This window comes from Sciurus carolinensis, chromosome 12 (assembly GCF_902686445.1).
Source record: "Sciurus carolinensis chromosome 12, mSciCar1.2, whole genome shotgun sequence".
NCBI lineage: Eukaryota > Metazoa > Chordata > Mammalia > Rodentia > Sciuridae > Sciurus > Sciurus carolinensis.
In genome coordinates this window covers 56,343,242-56,363,932 of record NC_062224.1, presented here as the reverse complement: position 1 = coordinate 56,363,932, position 20,691 = coordinate 56,343,242, and the positions used below count along the sequence as shown (strand labels likewise).

Below are 20,691 nucleotides of genomic sequence, written 5' to 3'. Positions count from 1 at the left end.
TCTATCGAAATAATCATGTGATTCTTGACTTTAAGTCTATTGATATGGTGAATGACATTTATTGATTTCCTGATGTTGAACCAACCTTGCATCCCTGGGATGAAACCCACTTGATCATGGTGCACTATCTTTTTAATATGTTTTTGTATGCGATTTGCTAAAATTTTGTTGAGAATTTTTGCGTCGATGTTCATTAAGGATATTGGTCTGAAATTTTCTTTCCTAGATGTGTCTCTGTCTGGTTTAGGAATCAGGGTAATATTGGCTTCATAGAATGAGTTTGGGAGAGTTCCCTCCTCTTCTATTTTCTGGAATACTTTGAGAAGTATTGGAATGAGTTCTTCTTTAAAAGTTTTGTAGAACTCGGCTGAGAACCCATCTGGTCCTGGACTTTTCTTTGTTGGAAGGCTTTTGATGACTTCTTCTATTTCATTACTTGAAATTGGTCTATTTAAATTGTGTATGTCCTCCTCATTCAGTTTAAGCAATTCATATGTCTCTAGAAACCTGTTGATGTCTTCGAAATTTTCTATTTTGTTGGAGTATAGATTTTCAAAATAGCTTCTAATTATGTTTTGTATTTCAGTCATGTCTGTTGTGATATTTCCTTGTTCATTCCGAATTTTAGTGATTTGGGTTTTCTCTCGTCTTCTCTTTGTTAGTGTGGCTAAAGGTTTATCAATTTTGTTTATTTTTTCGAAGAACCAACTATTTATTTTGTCAATTTTTTGTATTGTTTCTTTCGTTTCAATTTCGTTGATTTCAGCTCTCAGTTTAACTATTTCCTGTCTTCTACTACTTTTGGTGTTGGTCTGTTCTTCTTTTTCTAGGGCTTTGAGCTGTAGTGTTAGGTCATTTATTTTTTGAGTTTTACTTCTCTTATTAAATGCGCTCCATGAAATAAATCTTCCTCTAAGTACCGCTTTCATAGCGTCCCAGAGATTTTGATATGATGTTTCTTTGTTCTCGTTTACCTCTAAGAATTTTTTAATTTCCTTCCTAATATCTTCTGTTATCCATTCATCATATAGTAGCATATTGTTTAATCTCCAGGTGTTGGAGTAGTTTCTGTTTTTTACTCTTTCATTAATTTGTAACTTCAATCCATTATGATCTGATAGAATACAAGGTAGTGTCTCTATCTTCTTGTATTTGCTGACATTAGCTTTGTGGCATAATATATGGTCTATTTTAGAGAAGGATCCATGTGCTGCTGAGAAGAAAGTGTATTCGCTCTTGGTTAGATGGTATATTCTATAAATGTCTGTTAAGTCTAAATTATTGATTGTGTTATTGAGATCTATGGTTTCTTTGTTCAATTTTTGTTTGGAAGATCTGTCCAGTGGTGAGAGAGTCGTGTTAAAATCACCTAGTATTATTGTGTTATGGTCTATTTGGTTTCTAAAATTGAGAAGGATTTGTTTAACATACATGGATGAACCACTGTTTGGGGCATAGATGTTTATGATTGTTATATCTTGCTGATTTATGCTTCCCTTAAGCAGTATGAAATGTCCTTCTTTATCCCTTCTAACTAACATTGGCTTGAAGTCCACATTATCTGAAATGAGGATGGATACTCCAGCTTTTTTGCTGAGCCCATGTGCATGGTATGTTTTTCCCCATCCTTTCACCTTTAGTCTATGGGTATCTCTTTCTATGAGGTGAGTCTCTTGCAGGCAACATATTGTTGGATCTTTCTTTTTAATCCAATCTGCCAGTCTATGTCTTTTGATTGATGAATTCAGGCCATTAACATTCAAGGTTATTATTGAGATATGATTTGTATTCCCAGTCATTTGGTTCATATTTAAAATTTTTGACACATCTTGGTTCCTCCTTTATTTGACAGTTCCTTTAGGATAATTCCTCCCTTTGCTGATTTGCTTCTTTGTTTTTTATCTCTTCCTCATGAAATATTTTGCTGAGAATGTTCTGTAATGCTGGCTTTCTTTTTGTAAATTCTTTTAGCTTTTGTTTATCATGGAATGATCTTATTTCATCGTCAAATTTGAAGGTAAGTTTTGCTGGGTATAAGATTCTTGGTTGGCATCCATTTTCTTTCAGAGCTTGAAAAATGTTGTTCCAGGCCCTTCTAGCTTTTAGGGTCTGGATTGAAAAATCTGCTGATATCCGTATTGGTTTCCCCCTGAATGTAATTTGGTTCTTTTCTCTCACAGCCTTTAAAATTCTGTCTTTATTTTGTATGTTAGGTATTTTCATTATAATGTGCCTTGGTGTGGGTCTGTTGTAATTTTGTGTATTTGGAGTCATATAAGCCTCTTGGACTTGATTTTCCATTTCATTCTTCAGATTTGGGAAATTTTCTGATATTAATTCTTCAAATAGATTATTCATTCCTTTGGTTTGTTTCTCTAAGCCTTCCTCAATCCCAATAATTCTCAAATTTGGCCTTTTCATGATATCCCATAGTTCTTGGAGATTCTGTTCATGATTTCTCACCATCTTCTCTGTTTGTTCAACTTTGTTTTCGAGGTTAAATATTTTGTCTTCAATATCTGAAGTTCTGTCTTCCAGATGTTCTATCCTATTGGTTATGCTTTCTATGGAGTTCTTAATTTGGTTTATTGTTTCCTTCATTTCAAGGATTTCTGTTTGGTTTTTTTTCAATATCTCTAACTCTTTATTGAAATGATCTTTTGCTTCCTGAATTTGCTCTGTTAACTGTCGATTGGTGCGATCGTTCAATGCCTGCATTTGCTCTTTCATCTCATCATTTGCTTCCCTAATCATTTTAATTATGTACATTCTGAACTCCCTTTCTGTCATTTCTTCTGCCATGCTGTCGTTGGATTTTATTGATGTAACATCTAGATTTGTTTGGGGCATTTTCTTCCCTTGTTTTCTCATATTGTTCAGGAATCAGTGGGTCATTAAGATATTGCAGATTTCCTCTATCAACTTATAATGTCCCTGAAGATTGCTAGTATATCCCCTCTTATCCTTCAGTAGCCTGAAGTCTTGGAGGAGGTTGATAATGCAGAGCTCCACGAAGAAGCTGCCTCTCTAGGGGTGGTAACCCTCAGGTGGCGTATATTCCCTGCTAGTGGGCAGAGGTGCCTCCACTTGTTGACCAATGGTCATCCAATGGGGAACTAGACTGCGGGCTGAGGCAAGGCCTGTTTGTGCCTGTGTCTCTGGTTTAACCGTCCCTGTGGGAAAACCTCCCCCGGCTGGGAAGAGTCACTCGGTGGGGACGTCTCGCTGGTCAGTTGCCCTCCTAGAGGTTCCCCTCAATCTACAACTACCACCTGGGCTGGGCTGTCTTCCTCTGCAACGATCCCAGGGGCCCAGACCTACGTCCTGGGCCTGGGAGCCTCACCCTTCGCAGGCGAGTCTCCTTAGGCTGCCTCTCCCAGAGAATCTGCCCGCCGCCCTGGAAACTTCGCTCCGCCCCTAGGCATGTCTCTGTGCGGCTCTTCCAGCAAGAAACCACCTAGCTCCTGCGACCCTGCTCTGCACCAATCGCCTGGCTATGCAGCCCCTCCCCTGAGCCACCACCTGGAGCCCGAGACCCAGAGACCCGCCACACACCTCCTCCTCCGGACAGCCGCCCGGTTTCCGACGCAGTCACTAGGAGTCCAAACAACTCACTTCGGGTCTCCTCCTCCCGCCAACCACCCGTAGCCCTAGGCAGTCACTCCAAGTCCAAGTGACCCGCCCTGTTCCTCCTCCTCCTCCTTGGGGTAGCCCCCCGGGTGTTCAGGAGCGGTGGCTCCGAGACCAGGTGACTCACCACTCTCCTCCTCCAGGCAGGCCACCAGTGTTCTGGAGCAGCTGCTCCGAGTTCAAACAGCTCGTCACGCAGCTCCTCCTCCGGCAACCGCCCGCGGCTCTGATGCAGTCACTCCCAGGTCAAGCAACCCGCCGCGCTCCTCCTCCTCCTCCGGGCAACCTCCCGGCACTCAGGAGCGCTCGCTCTGAGTTCAAACAGTTCACCACGCAGCTCCTCCTCTGGCAACCGCCCGTGGCTCTGATGCAGTCACTCCTAGACCAAGCGTCCCGCCGCGCTCCTCCTCTTCCTCCGGGCAACCCCCCGGTGTTCAGAAGCAGTTTTTCTGGGTCCAAACCGCTCGCCACGCAGCTCCTCCCCAGGCAGCCGCCCGGAGCCCCAGCGGCTGCTCGAGTCCAAGCGCTGTGCTGAGCCGCCTCCTCTATGATGATCCCAGTTGTCCGTGTTTACCGCTCCAGCGGGGGGAGGGGCGTCTCGCCGAGCAACTCCACTTCACAAATTCCCTGCGTTCCGGGGCTACCGCCCCATCCGGGACGCCTCCCCAACAGGAGAGACTCACCCGGCAGCTTTGAGTTGGTCCCAAGTCTCTCACTATCTCCTCTTTTGAATCTTGCGTCCTGGAGCAGCGTGAAATGCAGCCGCCCTCTAGTCCGCCATCTTGGCCCCCAATTTTAGCCTTCTTTATGACTGAATAATATTCCATTGTATATTTATATACCACAGTTTCTTTATCCATTCATCTATTGAAGGGCATCTATTTTGGTTCCACAGTCTAGCTATTGTGAGAACTGACTGCTTGTTGTCAGCCAATAATGATACTCTCAAAACAGATGTGACTTTGTGATATACAACTATGACTTGGGAGTATTCTCAGGATATTAAGTCAGTCTGATGACTCCACAAACCAGCAAATTTTGTGGAAGACAGGAACTGAGGAAATCAGGTGAACCAGGTAGCATTGCCTATAACCATGGTGATACAGCCCTGGGAGAACATTCCTCTGTGTTGTGAATAGCATTACTTGGATGGTAGATTTTGGTCTGTGCACCATCAATCTCAAGGGTTTTGCAAAAGAAAAAAATCAGCCTCGAAGGGACATTTCTCATTCTGGAGCATAGGCTAGGAAGACCAACTCTCATTGTTTCCCCATGCCAAATTTAAACACTTCCAGTTTTGAAACTATACATGAGGTCTCCTTTTCTAGGTATCATGTCATTTTTCTCTGTGCCTCTTCTTTCCTTTTAATACAAATGATCTCATAGCTATAAGACATCCTAGAAGAACTCCAGGCTGAGTCTGGGAATGTAGCTAAGTGGTAGATCACTTGCCTACCCCACTTGAAGCCCTGGGTTCAATCACCAGCAACACAGACACAGGATCCATGCCATTGTTTTCCAATGTAGAGACCTGAGACCTTCACCTTTGATGGGGGTGAGCTCAACCATCAGAGTCCTATTAACTCAGTCACAGTCAAAACTATCCACACTCTACTGTCATGTATTTCTAAAAAGAACAAATTAAAAAATAAACAACAAAATAACTTCCTCCAACACTTGGCAAATTCAACAGACCCAGGAAACCCAGACTTGATCATCCCTGCTCTGAGCCCACATTCTCCTTGTTCTCCACCTTTGGCCTTGGCTGGAGTGGAAACAGGCTTTTGGGGTCATGGTGAAGTTGAAAGTCAAGACTCATAGTTTGTAGTTATGGCTTGATCACCTACTGAAAGAGCTTGGAGAGGTGTGTAAATGGAAAGTATTTGTTCTTGGGGCAAACTCTCTTGTGACCTTTGTGAATCCCCAGGCTAATCAGCTAGTCGTTGATATAATGTATGCAAGGTGTAAGAATATTCATTCAGTTCATTGGCATGCTTGACAGAAAGCCCTGAGGTGTGCTTCAAATGCCAGTGCACCCTGGTGAATAAGACAAAGAGAATTAAACAACCTTCTGCCCCTCACCCTGTTGAAAGAATGAATTTTATAGCTTAAAAGTGTTAATTATAGACCTAGTCAAGCATGCTAATTTTCTCTCTTGTTGCCTATATAAATTTGAGAATAAAAATAGCTTCCTCTATACAAAGTAACAAGAGTATGGTTTTAATAACCCAATATGAGGTCTACTGTTGACATTTGGATAATTCACTCCTTTGTGCATTTGAACAAGACCAAAAACATTCTCTATTCACCTGCTTCTTTTTTTTTTTTTTTTCTCCTTACAGAAATTTTTTGATCTGGAAAGAGAGAATGCTTGTGCAACAAAAGAACAAAAGAATCTCACCTTTCCTAAATTAAATCGCAACAAGTACATGGTGACAGATGGAGCAGCTTATATTGGTAGGTGTCAGGGCTGGAAAGCTCCTCAGGGATCGCCCAGGAAGTGCTGGTCCAGCTGGACCTCAGTGATGGTCCATGGTGAGGGGGCAGCACCTTGAAGCCATGGCTGCTGACTAGGAGGCCCTGGTGCTCAGGAAACAGGAGGGTGAGGGCAAAGAGCTCTTCAGACCGGTCATCTCCTCTGAGGCCTGATTCATGTACTAGGAGATCACAGAAGATGTCTTTACATCAATGCTTTTCAGTTCTCTGGCCCACTTGCCTCGTTTTATAGTCAAGGAGACAAGTGACTCACAAAGGTGATGCCTGGCACCAGAACAAGCACCACAAGCCAGTCCACCATGGGTCATGGGGAGGCAATCATTGTAGTTGTTCAGTGACAGAACGTACACTCTCCGGGCCACAATCCTATCCCTGCAATTTTCTAAATCTCTAACTTTGAACAATTTCCTTGAACCCTCTGAACCCCAGTTTTTCTTATCTGTAAAGGCTAATGACAGTTTCTACTTCTATGGGTGAAGAAGTATATTAAATGAGATAATATACACAGAGCACCTGGCACAAACATAAAACCCAGTTAATATTAGCTATTATGATGAAGGTAATAAAGTTCCAGATACATAGACCATGATATGGGTGGAATTATTTTCTAACATATGAAGTTTATTCTAACTTTCTATGCTGTCTATGAGCCCTGGGTGGTCCCTTCACTGGAAACATCATGGGTAGAAGTTGAAATTATCTATACAGAGTAGGTACATAAATCCAAAATAGCAGTGTGGCTATTATATTGCACAAAGTGGCACTCTCAACACAGAAAAGAAAAATATGTTTGTGGGAATGTAGGAACATGGAATTCATATTAATTCTTTTTTTTTTTTTTTGAAATTCAGTGGATGGATTAAAAAAGTATAGTCTTAACTTTAAAAAGCACTTTATATTATTTGATTCTCAGCAACATTGTCAATAGGGCGACTTTTATCATCGGCAGTTTAGAAATTAGAACACTTGGGCTGTAAAACATAAAATGTCTTAACTATGCAGGTGCAGGGGGAAGGGACTAGAATCCAGACCTCACAGCCCCTTGGCCCTGTAGAGGTTTACTAACTCCTGGCTCAGTGTGAAGATGCTCTTTTTCCAATTTTAATAGCCATAGCATCATTTTATTAAAATAGATTATTGGAACATCCATAAATGTTTATCATTCTGGTTATTCTGGAACATAAGCATATTATTTTATCCCTCTTGTTCCTCTTGGCAATTCAAAAATGCGATTATTTGGATTTTCTCATGTTTATCGGTTTAGGAAAAATAGGATGAAATCAGATTCCTTTTAAGCAAGTGATAAAAAGCAAACCCAAAATTGTCTACTGAAAAACAGGAAATTTGGCACAATTATTTGGAAATCCAGGGATAGATGAAGTTCAGGCACAGTGGGATTTAGAGATCCAAATCTGGACATTTTACTTTGACTTTTACTTAAAGTAAGGTTCTATGGGCACCTTTAGTAGTAACTTGCAGTAATATTCAAGTGTTCTTTTGATAAGTGAAGTATTTGGGAATCAGACAACCTATATTTTCATTCCAACACTGATACAAGCTGTGACACTAGAAAGTCATGTGGTCGATATAAGCTTCCATCTCCTTATCTGTGGAATGGTGATTATAACATTCACCCTTTGGTTTGGCATGAGGATTAAGTGAGCTAATATATGAATAGCTCCCAACATTGTCTCTCTGATCTGTCTAGATCCTTAGCAAATATAGATTTTTTGCTCTTTCTTGTGCTTCCCTATCTAAGGCATTTTGCATTCAACATTTTAGTGAAACATTCATTCCCTAGAGTGAAGCATACTACTACAGTAAGAATATTCAAAGAACATCAAAAGGGAAGATCCATTGATAACCTAAATAATTATCAGCATGGTCTGGAAATCTCCTACATTGTCACTCAGACACTTGATGAGAATGAGGAACTAGGAAAAATCTACACCAGGCCCTTACATGGAATCACAGATCCATCAGGTTCTTGTAAGATTTACAGAAGAATCCTCAAATCGTGTCATTTCTCTAATTTGAACGCTCCAGAGTATTTTTGAGTCAAGCTCTGAAAACCGGTCTGGAAGGAGATTTGAAGTATTAGGGGATTGGCCCGGGGGTAGGTTACTGGTAGGGTACTCATGCACCCTCCCAAACTCGCCACTTGCACCCTAAGCGTTATGTTCCTCGGGGCAACACTTCTGTTCTGGCAACCAGCACCTCAGTGTGCATTTTTGGAAGTTGAATAGCAGTCTCAAAAAAGGATGGGTAAAACTGCATCTTGATTTTTAAAAATACTGAACTATACATGTGCTTTTGAATGTTAGCCAAACCACCAGGAAGTGGAAGGTCAAAAAACATCACATTGGCCTAAGAATTCCTCTGCCAGCCTATAAAAGCTTCCCAGGGCTGTACTTCCTGAGAAGAACCTAATTAAAGCATCTGGGAATCACTAAAGAGTCTGGATATTGGCTTCACCCATTATACTAGAGGGAAAAGCCAGATTCACAAAATAAGACTTCAAAATCTTTTCACCTTCCTCTTTTCCTCCTTTTCATGCCGCCCCCAAAGCTTTCTTGTTTTTCCTTCAGAGAGTGTGGTCTGCAAATGAATGGAGCAGAAATATTGATGTGTCTGTGATGCTCCCGAACCTGGGCTGAGGTTGTGGTCCAGGGTGAAGTGCACAATTTGAAGTACAATGAATGGATGCCTTTAGGATCAGAGGTGACCTGTGGAAAAGATGTTAAGTGTGGGCTGTAGAGTTCGATTTCACTTTACACCTCAGCTCTGATATTTTTTACTCTTGACTTGAACAACTTACTTGATCTTTCTGTGCCTTAATTTCCTCATCAGTATAATGGAATTAGTTTGTCCCCTCATAGAATTACAATGAATACTGAATGAGATAATGAAATGAGATTGTGTTTTTTGCCCTTGGTAGAGTGCCTGGCACTTAAACACTTTAAAAAGGGTGTGATTTTAGTGTATTATCCAAATTCCAAAAGTGAGCAAGACCACAGGGGCTTTTTTTAATTAAATGAATAGGTGATGTGTCTGCCAGTGGGTCCCTGAGTAGCTGCCAATCTCCAGCATAGACATGCAAACCTGAATTCACCTGGCACTGAACATTTACATAGTAAATAGCCTCTGAGCGTGACTGTGTGTCCAAGAGCTCATGGTCAGGAACAGCATTGGCAGAGAGGGTCTCCCCAACACAGTATCATGCACCAAATATTTGTAGGACAGTTTGCTAATTTATAGCAGAAAAATTCTTCCAAAGCGTGTCTATCATGAAGCCATTGAGAGCATCATTACGGTGTTTATTAGGATGGCAGGTAATGGGCTGGGATGGAGAAGAAAGGAAAGAGAGGGGGGATCCTAGTTTGTACTGATAACATTTGATATAGGGACTTGGTATTCTTAGGCCTTGAGGCATAAACTTAAGGAGGAAAGTGTATTCCATGGGGTGCATATGGAAAAGGGAGTTGGCATATCTGGAGACTCCCTAGGGGAGTGTAGGAACCAAAGGATGAAATTGTAAAGAGGCAGCTATGTTCCTTTTCCTAGCAGCCTCTCCCACAGATGGCTACAGGCACTGGATCAAGGTTATCCAAGGACACATGAGCTCAGCATTTCATTCAGCAAGTATTTCTGCAGTGAGACCTGAATTGTAACTGAGGGAATGGAAGCCTAGTCTTGACATTTAAAAATTCTCCATTCCCTTTATGGAACTAGCTCTTAACCAAAAAGGAAAATAAAAGCAGGAGTTTAGATCATACGTGGGATGGTGGTCACTTATAAACTAATTTTCGTGAGTCTCAACATGGCTCAATATTTTTTAGAGAGAATACTTCTTGTGTGTCATACCATAGAGAGCTCACGGAACCTGGAGGCCTGGGTTCATCACTGATTAGTCATGGGACATTGAGCAAATTTATTTATCCCTTTGAGCCTCCCTCTCCTCCTTTGTAAAGTCAACATAAATCCTACCAATCATGAAATAAGGGATATAAATACCAAGTACAATGCTTTGCCATAGTAGGCACTTAATAAGTGATAGTCCCTGTGCCCTTAGACTCCCTTATATCCTGGGCTCATTACTAACTTCTCTCCATGTTCCAATGTCCTAACCATTTATCTGTTCACAAGATGTCATCCTCTCTTTGGGGTAGGCTCTGTCTTCTCTTAATTAAATTTCAAGGCATCTCTCATTACTCAGTGGAATGCTTCTTTCTTGACCCATCTAGCCAGAGTTAGAAACTCCTTCTGTCCTAATGGGTGACATCGTGTGTATTCTTCTCTTGTACTAGTACAGGTTTTTGTATTACAACTATTGTGTTTCCTTCCTGGACTTCTTGAAGGCAGGGATGCCATTTTCACCTTTATATTAGTAGCTCCTAATGTAGGACCTGTTAGACTAATGTGACCCAGGGGTACTCAATTAATATTCATTGAATGAAGAACAAATAAGACCGAAGAAAAAAAATAGTGCTGTGCCCTTCTGAGGAGCAAACTTTGTTGTGCTGGAACCCTTTCCCTATTTGATACCAAAGACAAAAGACTCAACATGGGCATTATGAATTGTCCAACCCTCTGATCTTCAGAATTCCACCTTGCAAATGAATGGCATGGAGATTATTACCCTCTCTTGGGGTAGATTCCAGCGTTACTAGTTCCCTCAAAACTCATAGAGAAAAGACAATATGAAGAGACATAAGGAGAAAAGGACTAACTGTAAGCCAAGGAGAGCGGTCTGGAGCAGTTCCTTCCCTCAGCCCATGGAAGGAACCAATTTTACTGGCACACTGATTACGTCTCCAGAACTGTGTGAGAAGCAATTTGTGGTTTCAGTCACTGAGTTTGTGGTACTGTGAAGCCAGCCCTAGAAAATAAATACATTGGTTAACACCAGGCAGTCGCATGTGGGAGCTTGTTCTCAAAACAACCACCTGAATTCCTGGGCCAAAGGGCCTAATATTGGACCCAGGAAATGATGCACATCCCAATTGGGGAGCATTTGTGTACTCAGGAATCAGTACCTCTCTGGATTCAGCTTTTCCCTTAATGTAAAAGTTTTTCAGCATTTTGCTTGTACATATGGATTAGATGTTGTCTCTTTGAGAAGGTAGTAATTGTTCACAGGATTTTTAAGCATATTCCTATATATTTTAAATGTTGCTGTATTTAGCGTGTCTTGTGAATGTCAATAAGAAATAACATTTACAAAAAGGAACAGCAGATTCCTTGTTTTGAGTTTCAACTTGCGCGAAGCTGAAGCAAATGCCAAAATAATATGCAAATATTAATAGGCCATATGTAAGACTTCTTGGAATTTTTTTTTTTTTTGAGCTGTCAGCACAATTCAAGTTCTCTCTCATTATTCCTGGGTATTTATTTTATAATTTTTAAAATAGAATCTGCTCTGTATTTCATTATATTGGGACTATTCCCCAGTGGATCCTAACTCCTCACCTTTATATCTTTGTTTGTCTGCAGGAAATTTTGACTGGGTAGGGAATGATTTTACCCAGAATGCTGGCACAGGCCTTGTTATCAATCAGGCAGATGTGCGGAACAACAGAAGCATCATTAAGCAACTTAAAGATGTATTTGAAAGGGACTGGTATTCACCTTACGCCAAAACCTTACAGCCAACCAAACAGCCGAACTGTTCAAGCCTGTTCAAGCTCTCACGCCCCTCCAACAAAACTGCCACATACAACGCCAGTGGGAAGGAGCCCTCGAGTGTATAGCGGAGTGAACAGACAGAACAGCTCCGTATTTCGTATTTATACATAAAGGACTTGAGGAGAGAAAAACAATTTAATATGTCTTTTTTTAGGGGAAAAAGCACACTTATAAAAATGTTCTCTGAATGACATGTACTCTTCTAGCTAACCGGATCTTAGCACCATGTATACTAAAATTAAGACTTTTGTATTTGTTACTTCTGACAGAGAATGTCATTCTGGCTTAGAAGTTAGTTTTTATGTTTGCATATGGATTTTAAGACTTCGATTCCTGTTTCCCGTTCCTGTCTGGTTTTAGAGCTTTTCCAGCCAACCCACCTGGTCAGTTCTTAGGAAACTTAGCATGAGATGAGCTCTTTGCTTTCACACCATTCTGAGCACTGCTGATCTGGAGAGGAAGGTGAAGATTTCACCTAGGAAGAGACTGAGCAAATCAAGTGTTTATCCTTGAAAACCCTCTCCCAGTTCAATCCAGACCTGAGAATGAACAGATTCCATCTCATGCCAGCCTTCAACAGCCCTGAAAAATACCTTTTTTTGTTTGTTTGTTTGTTTCCATGTTCATTGTCTTCCAATACCATAGGTTTTATTTAGTATCATTTTTTCTTCTCACAAAATGTCCTTATTACATAGCGTCCCTCTATTCACCTCAACATTAGTTCCAAGTTTGATAACATCTTTTGAAAATGTATAATTCCTTTAGAATGCATACAAAATGGAAATAGCAGTCTTTATAATTTTCACCTTTCAACTGCATTCTTTTCCCCTACCAAATTGCTTATTTTAAAACCACAGCAAGCAATATGTATCCTTTCTCTTAAGCTCAGAAAAAAAATGATATAGCCACCTGCTAATATTCAGCAAGCTATTAAGTCTGCATTTTGAGAACAAAGTAGTTTTTCAACATTTTTGTTTAGTTATGGTATTATAAAGGAAAGGTCTCTCTGCGTCAGTGGATTTTAATTTCTTTAGGATCATTATGCTGTTAAGAGTATGCCAGCAAACGTTTATAGAGCTATTTAATATACCTTCTGCTATTTAATATACCAAATGCTTTTCAGAGAAATGCAATTTAAATACTGTGCGTAACATATTTTACTAAGAAACAGAAATATTGGATTATTGTTCTATAATGTCATTGTGTGTTGGTGTTTTATATCTATACAATATATAACCATGTATTAATGGAGACTGTTGCTACACAAGAGAGAGGGATGGTCTCTTCAGAGCCCAGAGAGAGTGGCCAGGATGCCCACGTCCAGTGGGGCCCCTGACTCTGTGGCTCAGAATAGAGTCCTTCACTCCCTGGCCTCTGGTTTTCTATTGCTAATGTAGAGACAGTGATACTCACCTACCTCGCAAGAATGTTGTCATGGTAGGAGATATTTATAACTTGTTTTGAAATCAAAAGAACCTATATAAATGCTAAGCATTATAATATATAATCTTTTTCTTGAAATAATCTTTGTGGTGTCCTGGTAGAATCAGTAAAGGTCATCCCCGAGAACCCAGAAGGGAAAACAAATCCACAACTTCCAGTGGCAAATGTGGATAACAAGAACACAGCAGCACAGAAATCCTGGTGGAGATCTGAATTGTCAACATCTTGATGGAACATTTTCTCGGGTCACTTTGGTATAAATAATATCAACACAAAACTAGGCATTGTACTAGGGATTGTTCTTTAGGACCAGCATATCATACATGTGTTTTTGGAACAAGGACAAGCAATTTCATTTATTCTTTCTCATTTCTAGAGATTGATTTTGAATATGCCAAAAAAGACTGATGGAGGAACCTATGAATCTTTTCTAATGGGTTCTCTTAATGTTAAGTGACCACTGTTGGTCACCTAGTGATCATGTTACTTTCCTTTCTTAATGTTTCCAAGTACTGCTTCATCAGATATTTTACCAGTTAAGAGAACTGAAAGGGAGCTGTGTTTTTATGACAGATTGGGGGTATTCTAAATGATATTATTCATCAATAATGACCAGCCCATAAGACTCTGTAAAAATATTTAGCATATCCCCAATCCTCGTTTGAGTTGGGAGTTATCCTGTCAGTCACCTGAGTAAAGGCGGCTTTGGTGATCACTTTGAAAAGAAAGAAAGAAAAGAGTAGAGGTGAAGACAAACAAATCTACCAAGTGTCTCCTTGGACAAACAAAAGCAACCTGGTTGGGTTTGAAAAGGACATTCAAAGGGAAAAATATAGCTGCTTCTTTGCTGGTTCCCAAGATGTCTCTTGGGGTATTTCTCCACAGTCATGGGGCAAGGGTTAAGCTTAGGGCCGTGGGGTCCCCTCACCGTCATTGCCTTTCGTGTGCATGTGGTAGGGAAAGAGAACGTCATCTTTTGTGAAATAATTATCATTGCCATTTCTGCCAATTCCTATCAAAATGGCAGTGCCAGACAGAGCTGTCCTTGACACAGCAACCCACCTCATCAGGGTGGTCAGGGCAGCAGCCACACAGGCAAGGACACTGACCCCACAGGGCAACACTGACCTTCTGTGGCATCCAGGAAAATGGTCCCTGTGCAGAGTGTCGTAAAAGGGTTCATGTCTCCTCAGAGAAGATTTCATTCTGCAGAACTCTCTCCTTCATTTGAATGTTACTCTACCCTCTAGGCGTAGACTTCCACTCATTTAGACTTTTTTCTGTGCTACATAGATCACTAACTTCCGTTCTTCCCACTCCCAAACATCCCAGGAAATATTCCTCAAGAAGAAAAGAACGCAAATCAAAAACTCCTTAATCTGAGACTATTCTGGTGAATATCCATGCCAGAAATTATAAGGAGGGTGACTACTGACCTTCATCTTTTCTCCATAAACACTCTTGGAGTTATTTTTCAAGTGGGGGGTGGGGAACCAAACAGAATTTGAAACTCTGTTTTAGATTTCTCTTTTGCTAATATGAACCTAGTGCCTTATTTCCTCTCATACGTTGATTTCAAACAATAACCCACTACATGAGGACGTTTCTGCACACTCTGGAGTTCAGTAAGGCCTCCTGCGGGGACTACCGGTTGAGAACTTACACAGGAGCATCAGTGCGTTTCAGGCAGCTTGCTGTCCTCCCTGGCCACATATCTTTTGTCATCCCCAAGTCAGATCATTGACATTCACTCTCAAATGTCCACTGCATTGTCACAGGCCGCTCACATATCAAATAATTGAATCACAGCTTATCACACCACGGGAGAGGAAGCGGAACACTCTGAGATCGTATCTCTGCTCTGTAAACACCACCTTCTGGGTACCCACAAAAATGAATCAAAGTGAGACACACTGAAAATGTTCCCATGTGTCTCTAAGGAGACTTGTAAAGAGATGCTTCATAGATTTCCAAGGTCCTGAGGAACACAGAATGAAAACTAGTGTCTTTAGAAAGTCAAAGCAGGCTCAGCGAGAGCAACGGAAGGTCTGTGGGAAACTCTGCGTTTGTGTAACTCTGGGCGTCACTTTCCTCTGACTCTGTGCTGTGGCTTGGCTCTTGGTAAAGATGGGTCAGATCACATTTCTGGTTGATCTTACCCATTGAAAAACATGTTTTATTAGTGCAGTTACTGGTTTATTCAAGTGCCTCAATGAACCTGGGACTGAGCAGCTCATTTCCCACCAGCCTGCAGTTATTCTCAAGTGACTTCGATTTGTTCAGAGATTTTTGTTTGTTCGTAGAAACTTTTATTGAATTAAATTCCAGGGGAAAAAAATAAAAAGACTATAAGAATTTCTTGATAGGATCAGATCTAGGGTCCGTCTGTCTCAGGAATTCTGTCCTAGAATATGCCAGGGTTTTTTGTTTTTTGTTTTTTTTTTCCATATGCATGATCATTTGTATGCATTTCTCTGTCAGAATTCATTCCATCATTTTTAACATGTAAAATGTTAAAAAGCTGCCTTTACTCGCAATAGAACAGTCATCTCCTGTAACGAAAGATACTTTGCCATTGGTTATTCAAATTCAGTCCTTTATACACAGCTCCATATATTGTGCACAGATGTTCAGTTCTATTTTTTCCCTGGACTTATTCTCAATGAACTGGTGCATTTTATTATAAACCTTTTAAAGAAGAATTGAACATAACTTCCATTTGATCTAAGGTAGATTGGATAAATGACTCTATATTCAACATTTTCCATTTTCTATGAATTTAGCATCTTTTCCTTTTATATATTGTTAACCAAATACCTGCTTACCATTTTTTTACCTTATTGACTTAAGTTGATGGAAGTTTTCTATTAGCTCTGAAGTCAACCCTAGCTCATAAACTACCTTTCCCATTTGACAATATTCCTATGTTTGGCAGAATTATGAAGATACTGCTTTTTGTGGTGACTATATAGGTATTCTTCAGAAGTTTCTTAAAACTACAAAAACTGAATTTTCACATTTCGACCCATTAGCAGTCTTATAGTTACAGAGTTCTAAAAGTTCAGCGATTTCTTAGGTCTCTTTTGGCAATGTAACAAAAAGGAATGCAAGGCATAATAGGTGATGCATTTTTTTTTTTTCTTGCTGTGTTTAGGACTGCTAAGCTTCCATTTCTGTTACGAAAGGATATCTTGAATTTTTAATGTACCTTTCTGGATATAGGATAAACTTGTACCCAGGCATTATTAACCTTCAGATCCCTAAATAAATCGTCGTGATGAAGAGCTGAATTGGCGGGGGTGGGGGAATCATTAAAATTATTAAAGATTTACCAGATGCTCATCTTTTTTTCAGAAGTAAATATTATGTGGCTTTTTCATCCTATGAGATGGGGGCATATTCTTTTTTCTCCTCAGTATTATCTCAGAAACAAACCAGCCTCTCCTGCTATTATAAGTAATAAATAAGATAAATGCACCTGGTCCAATAGGCTAAGGGTTCAGTGTTTCGTATATTCACTCACTATGCATCTTTGTAATACTATTCCTATCTCTTAAAAAAAAAACAGAAAGAAAGAAAAAGAAAGAAAGAAAGGTTCGTTCCCAGTATGTGTTGATTTGGAGTAAATAAATTATGATTTTTTAGTGAAGCAACAGTTTTAGAGACTATGCTCTGTACTCTGGTCCAGTTAACAGAAAAGGTGCTAGTGGGTGCCAATTCTGCTACTTCATATACTTCCCATCACACGCTCTTCTATCTCTGCCTAAATCCATAATTGAATACCCTATGTCTTCTTGGCAAATCCATTGGGTTTTGTTTTCTTCCCTGGCCTCACTCATGCTAGGCAAACACTCTACCACTGAGCTGTGCCCCCAGACCCCAACAAACCCATTTTGAACCTGAGGTTTACAGCTTACCTTGAAAGACATCTAAACTAACCCCTCCAAATGCACAAATTCCTTTCCCATCTGTACACTCAGAAATTAAGGGCATACCCCAGTCAAACAATTTGGAACGCTTAGTATATAATGCCTTTCACAGGATAAAATTTAGTTGATTTGCTAAAGTAATTTGGATTTGAGGATAAGACTTAATCTCTGAATCAAAGACAAAAAAAAATCTGAAGCATTTTTTTAAGTTGTCATTTGAGAATTTGGCAAAAGCTTAACAAAGTGGACTTTCTGAATCCATAGTAGTCAACACTAATTATTTAATTTCATTGACAGTTTCTAACACCAATAATTTTATAATAGTTTTATGAGAAACCTGTGCAAGGAGTCCAATTCAACAGGAGTAAAGGTGAAGATTATTTGTGATTTATTTTTATGTCATACAAGAGAAAATTAGTAAGGGGTAGTTCCCTTTTTGTTAAATGGACGTCTGACCCTTAAACCCATTCCTTTGGTCTCAGACATATTAAAAAATGAATTCCTTTATGGACTCTAATATTTTCCATGGGTAAAAAATTCTGAGAAAATAGTTAAGACTTTCTGAGTTCCTTTTAAGATACAAGAACAGACAAACTCAGTTTCTAATTTAGTGTGTTCTTATTTAACCAATCTTGGGAATATGACCTCAATTTTCAGGATTAAAAATATTGAAATTATATGTAATCTACCAACATAAATGATAAGTGAAAATTTTTAAAGACAACTCAGAAAATACAATCCAACAACATTCATGTGAAGCTAAAATGTCACTTGCTTTTATTGAGAAGTGGGGATTGTCTACCTCTTTAGAAAGTGCATGTTATAAAAGACAACAGTCAAAAAATGCAATAAAAGAAAAGTTTCAGAAAAGTTATGGTATTGACAGAGTACTTTGAAAATCCTGTGTGGGAAAGTTTCATTAAGAAACAAAAGCTGTTTTGTCCCTAGCAATAAAGCTGTATGTTATTATCTATATTTCGTGGGTGACTCTATAATTTTCCTGATGTCCTGGAAAGACCAGGTCCACAGTTCCTGTACAAGCAAATCATGTTCTCTGTCATGAAAGCTCTCCATGCTGGCCACACCAATTGCACAAAGGTTCAGTACATGACTCAAAGTGAGTCATTTACAGGCCACTCTGCAGGCCAAAGGAAAGGATGTATTGAGAAGTACCTGGTCCAGTCCATCAGAGTCTGAATGTGCGAGAGAGAAAACAAGCAGAGAGCAGCAAAATGGCACATCCACCATGATGCTGCCACATTAGAGCAGGAATAACAATGACTTCCACCATCAAGACAGCTAGAGTTCTGCTCTCAGGTTCCTGGGGAAATGATTGACTGAATGAGTGTGGACTTTATAGTTACTGGGTTGCTTTCTTATCTTCCTTACTTTCATATGTATTGACATAAATAAACTCACATTAACTGAGATCGTGTGACTGTGTTTGTTCTTCACAATCTGGAAGTGCTTAATGACCAACGTAATGAAGTGGAAGTTGTCCTCATGCCTAAGTAGCTTGACAAGTAAAAGAGGAAGGAAGAGAAACATATAGCATATCCTGTTTTCATTAGTCATGGATCCTCATCTAGACATGAGTGTCTCTGTGGTAAACCATGTAAATCTCTCCCATAAATGTTAAATATCAAATCAACAGTAACCTAGACTTACAAAGATGAATTGGTAGCATTGAACATAGAAACACATACACACACACTTCAGAGATGACTATATGATAGACACAGAAGTTGTTACAGATGGAAGAGAAATTCGAAGTCTTGAAGCCCAGACCCATTATTTTCTGTGTGAGAAAAATGAAGCATAGGACACACACTAGTTAAGCAGGCAGATGTGTTATAAATTTAGATAGTTTTTAAAATATATATTCTAATGATTGACTTAATAAATGCAAAAATTGCTAATAATAGGCTGAATATTTGGTGTAAATGAGTATTCTATAGGGATTTGTAGAAGACAGAATGAAAACATCCCTAAGAGTTCTGACAAAGAAAGATGGATCTTTTAGATGGGAAAAAGTGTTAGTGGGGTCAAGGTACATTTAGGTTGGTTTTGTCCCCAACTTTGGGTAGACATTAGAAAGATATCAGAAGGAGGTCTTTGGTTACGTGTTCTTTTTCACACATAACACATCAAGAGCAATCATTCAAAAGTGAAAAGAATGCCATGAACTATCACTTAATTTATGGATTGAAAACAAAATTCTGTATTTTGTAGTTTGTCTCTCTGTTCCTTTGTAGTTATTTATATTAAAAGGATGCATAAGATAGACAATTTAAGTAGTCTAAGGTCTTCTGACAGTGATATATTGCTGAATTGCTACTGTGTTTATGTAATTAGGGAAGCCTAATTATGTGATAACATACTGTGACAGTAGGTTGTGTCAATTTGGCTAAGCTATGGTGCCCAGTTATTCAAAGACATGTTAACCTAGGTGTGTCTGTGAATGCATTTTGTAGATGTCATTAAAGTCTAATCAGTTTTTTTTTTTTTTTTTAAGTAAGGAAGATTACACTCAATCATTTCTGTGGGCCTGACCCAATCAAGACTTTACCAGCAGAATGGAGGCTTTCAGATAAAGAAATTCTCTCTGTTGCCTGAACATCAGGTCTAGCCTGAGCATTCCAGCCTGCACGTCCTGATGGGTTGCCCTACAGGTTTCAGAACTTCCTGACAGGTCCCCAAACCACATAAGCCCATTCCTTCCAACAAGTCAATCTCTGGGTATGTATGTATATACTAGCCCTATTTTCTCTGTGGAACCCTGATACAGATAGTAATAAGCACTCCCCAAATCTCAGTGGTTAAAACCAGGTTTTTTTTTCTTTTTATTTTTTTCCCTCATACTACATATTCATTATGCAGCAGTAGGGGTGCTTTGTTCATCGTGGTCACTCAGGGACTGAGTAAAGGTTTCTGGTTTTCATGCCAGAGGAAGAGGAAATTGCTGGAGAGGGTTTTACATCTGCAATTAAATTCTCTAAGCAGGAAGTAGCGCAGTCACTTTTGCTCATAAGACAATGACTAGAACTGGTCACGTGATCTCACCCAGCCTAATGACGAGTAATATAATCCTACTGGCATTTCTGAAATGGTAGAGAATCCAAAATATTAGTGGGCAGCATTAATGACTGACATAGTTAATTACAAAAACAAACTTATCGGTATGCTTCTCATTTAGATTAAGGACAAATGCATGAGGACCAAAGGTAAGGAATGCTTAAGAATGATTAAAAATATAAAAATCCTAGAATCAGAATTATATTCTAAAGAAGGATAAATGAAACCAAAATAGGTCATGCTAAACTTTGGTGTCAATACCATTTAAAAAAAAAAAAAAAAAAAAAAGGCCACACTCTTAAGATGTACTAAAAGATGTCAACCAGCTGATTTAATCAGGCAAAGGCAAAAATAATCATGAGTCTAAGGGATTCAAATAACTTTCTTTAATCAGTTCTAAATATCTATTTAGGTAGAGTTCAGTGCCTACCAA

At 39.5% G+C, this 20,691-nt stretch overlaps 1 protein-coding gene across 4 annotated transcripts in view; it reads left to right on the top strand.

The window, feature by feature from the left end:
• Nucleotides 1-13,815, top strand: part of Pld5 (phospholipase D family member 5) — a 429,659-nt gene extending 415,844 nt beyond the window's left edge. For all 4 annotated transcript variants that reach the window (XM_047521653.1, XM_047521654.1, XM_047521655.1 and 1 more), the window contains 2 exons: nucleotides 5,973-6,087; nucleotides 11,620-13,815. In XM_047521653.1, coding sequence (XP_047377609.1) covers nucleotides 5,973-6,087; nucleotides 11,620-11,876 — 372 coding nt within the window. In that variant the 3' untranslated portion in view covers nucleotides 11,877-13,815. The remainder of the gene's footprint in view (nucleotides 1-5,972; nucleotides 6,088-11,619) is intronic.
• Nucleotides 13,816-20,691: the final 6,876 nt, after the last annotated feature.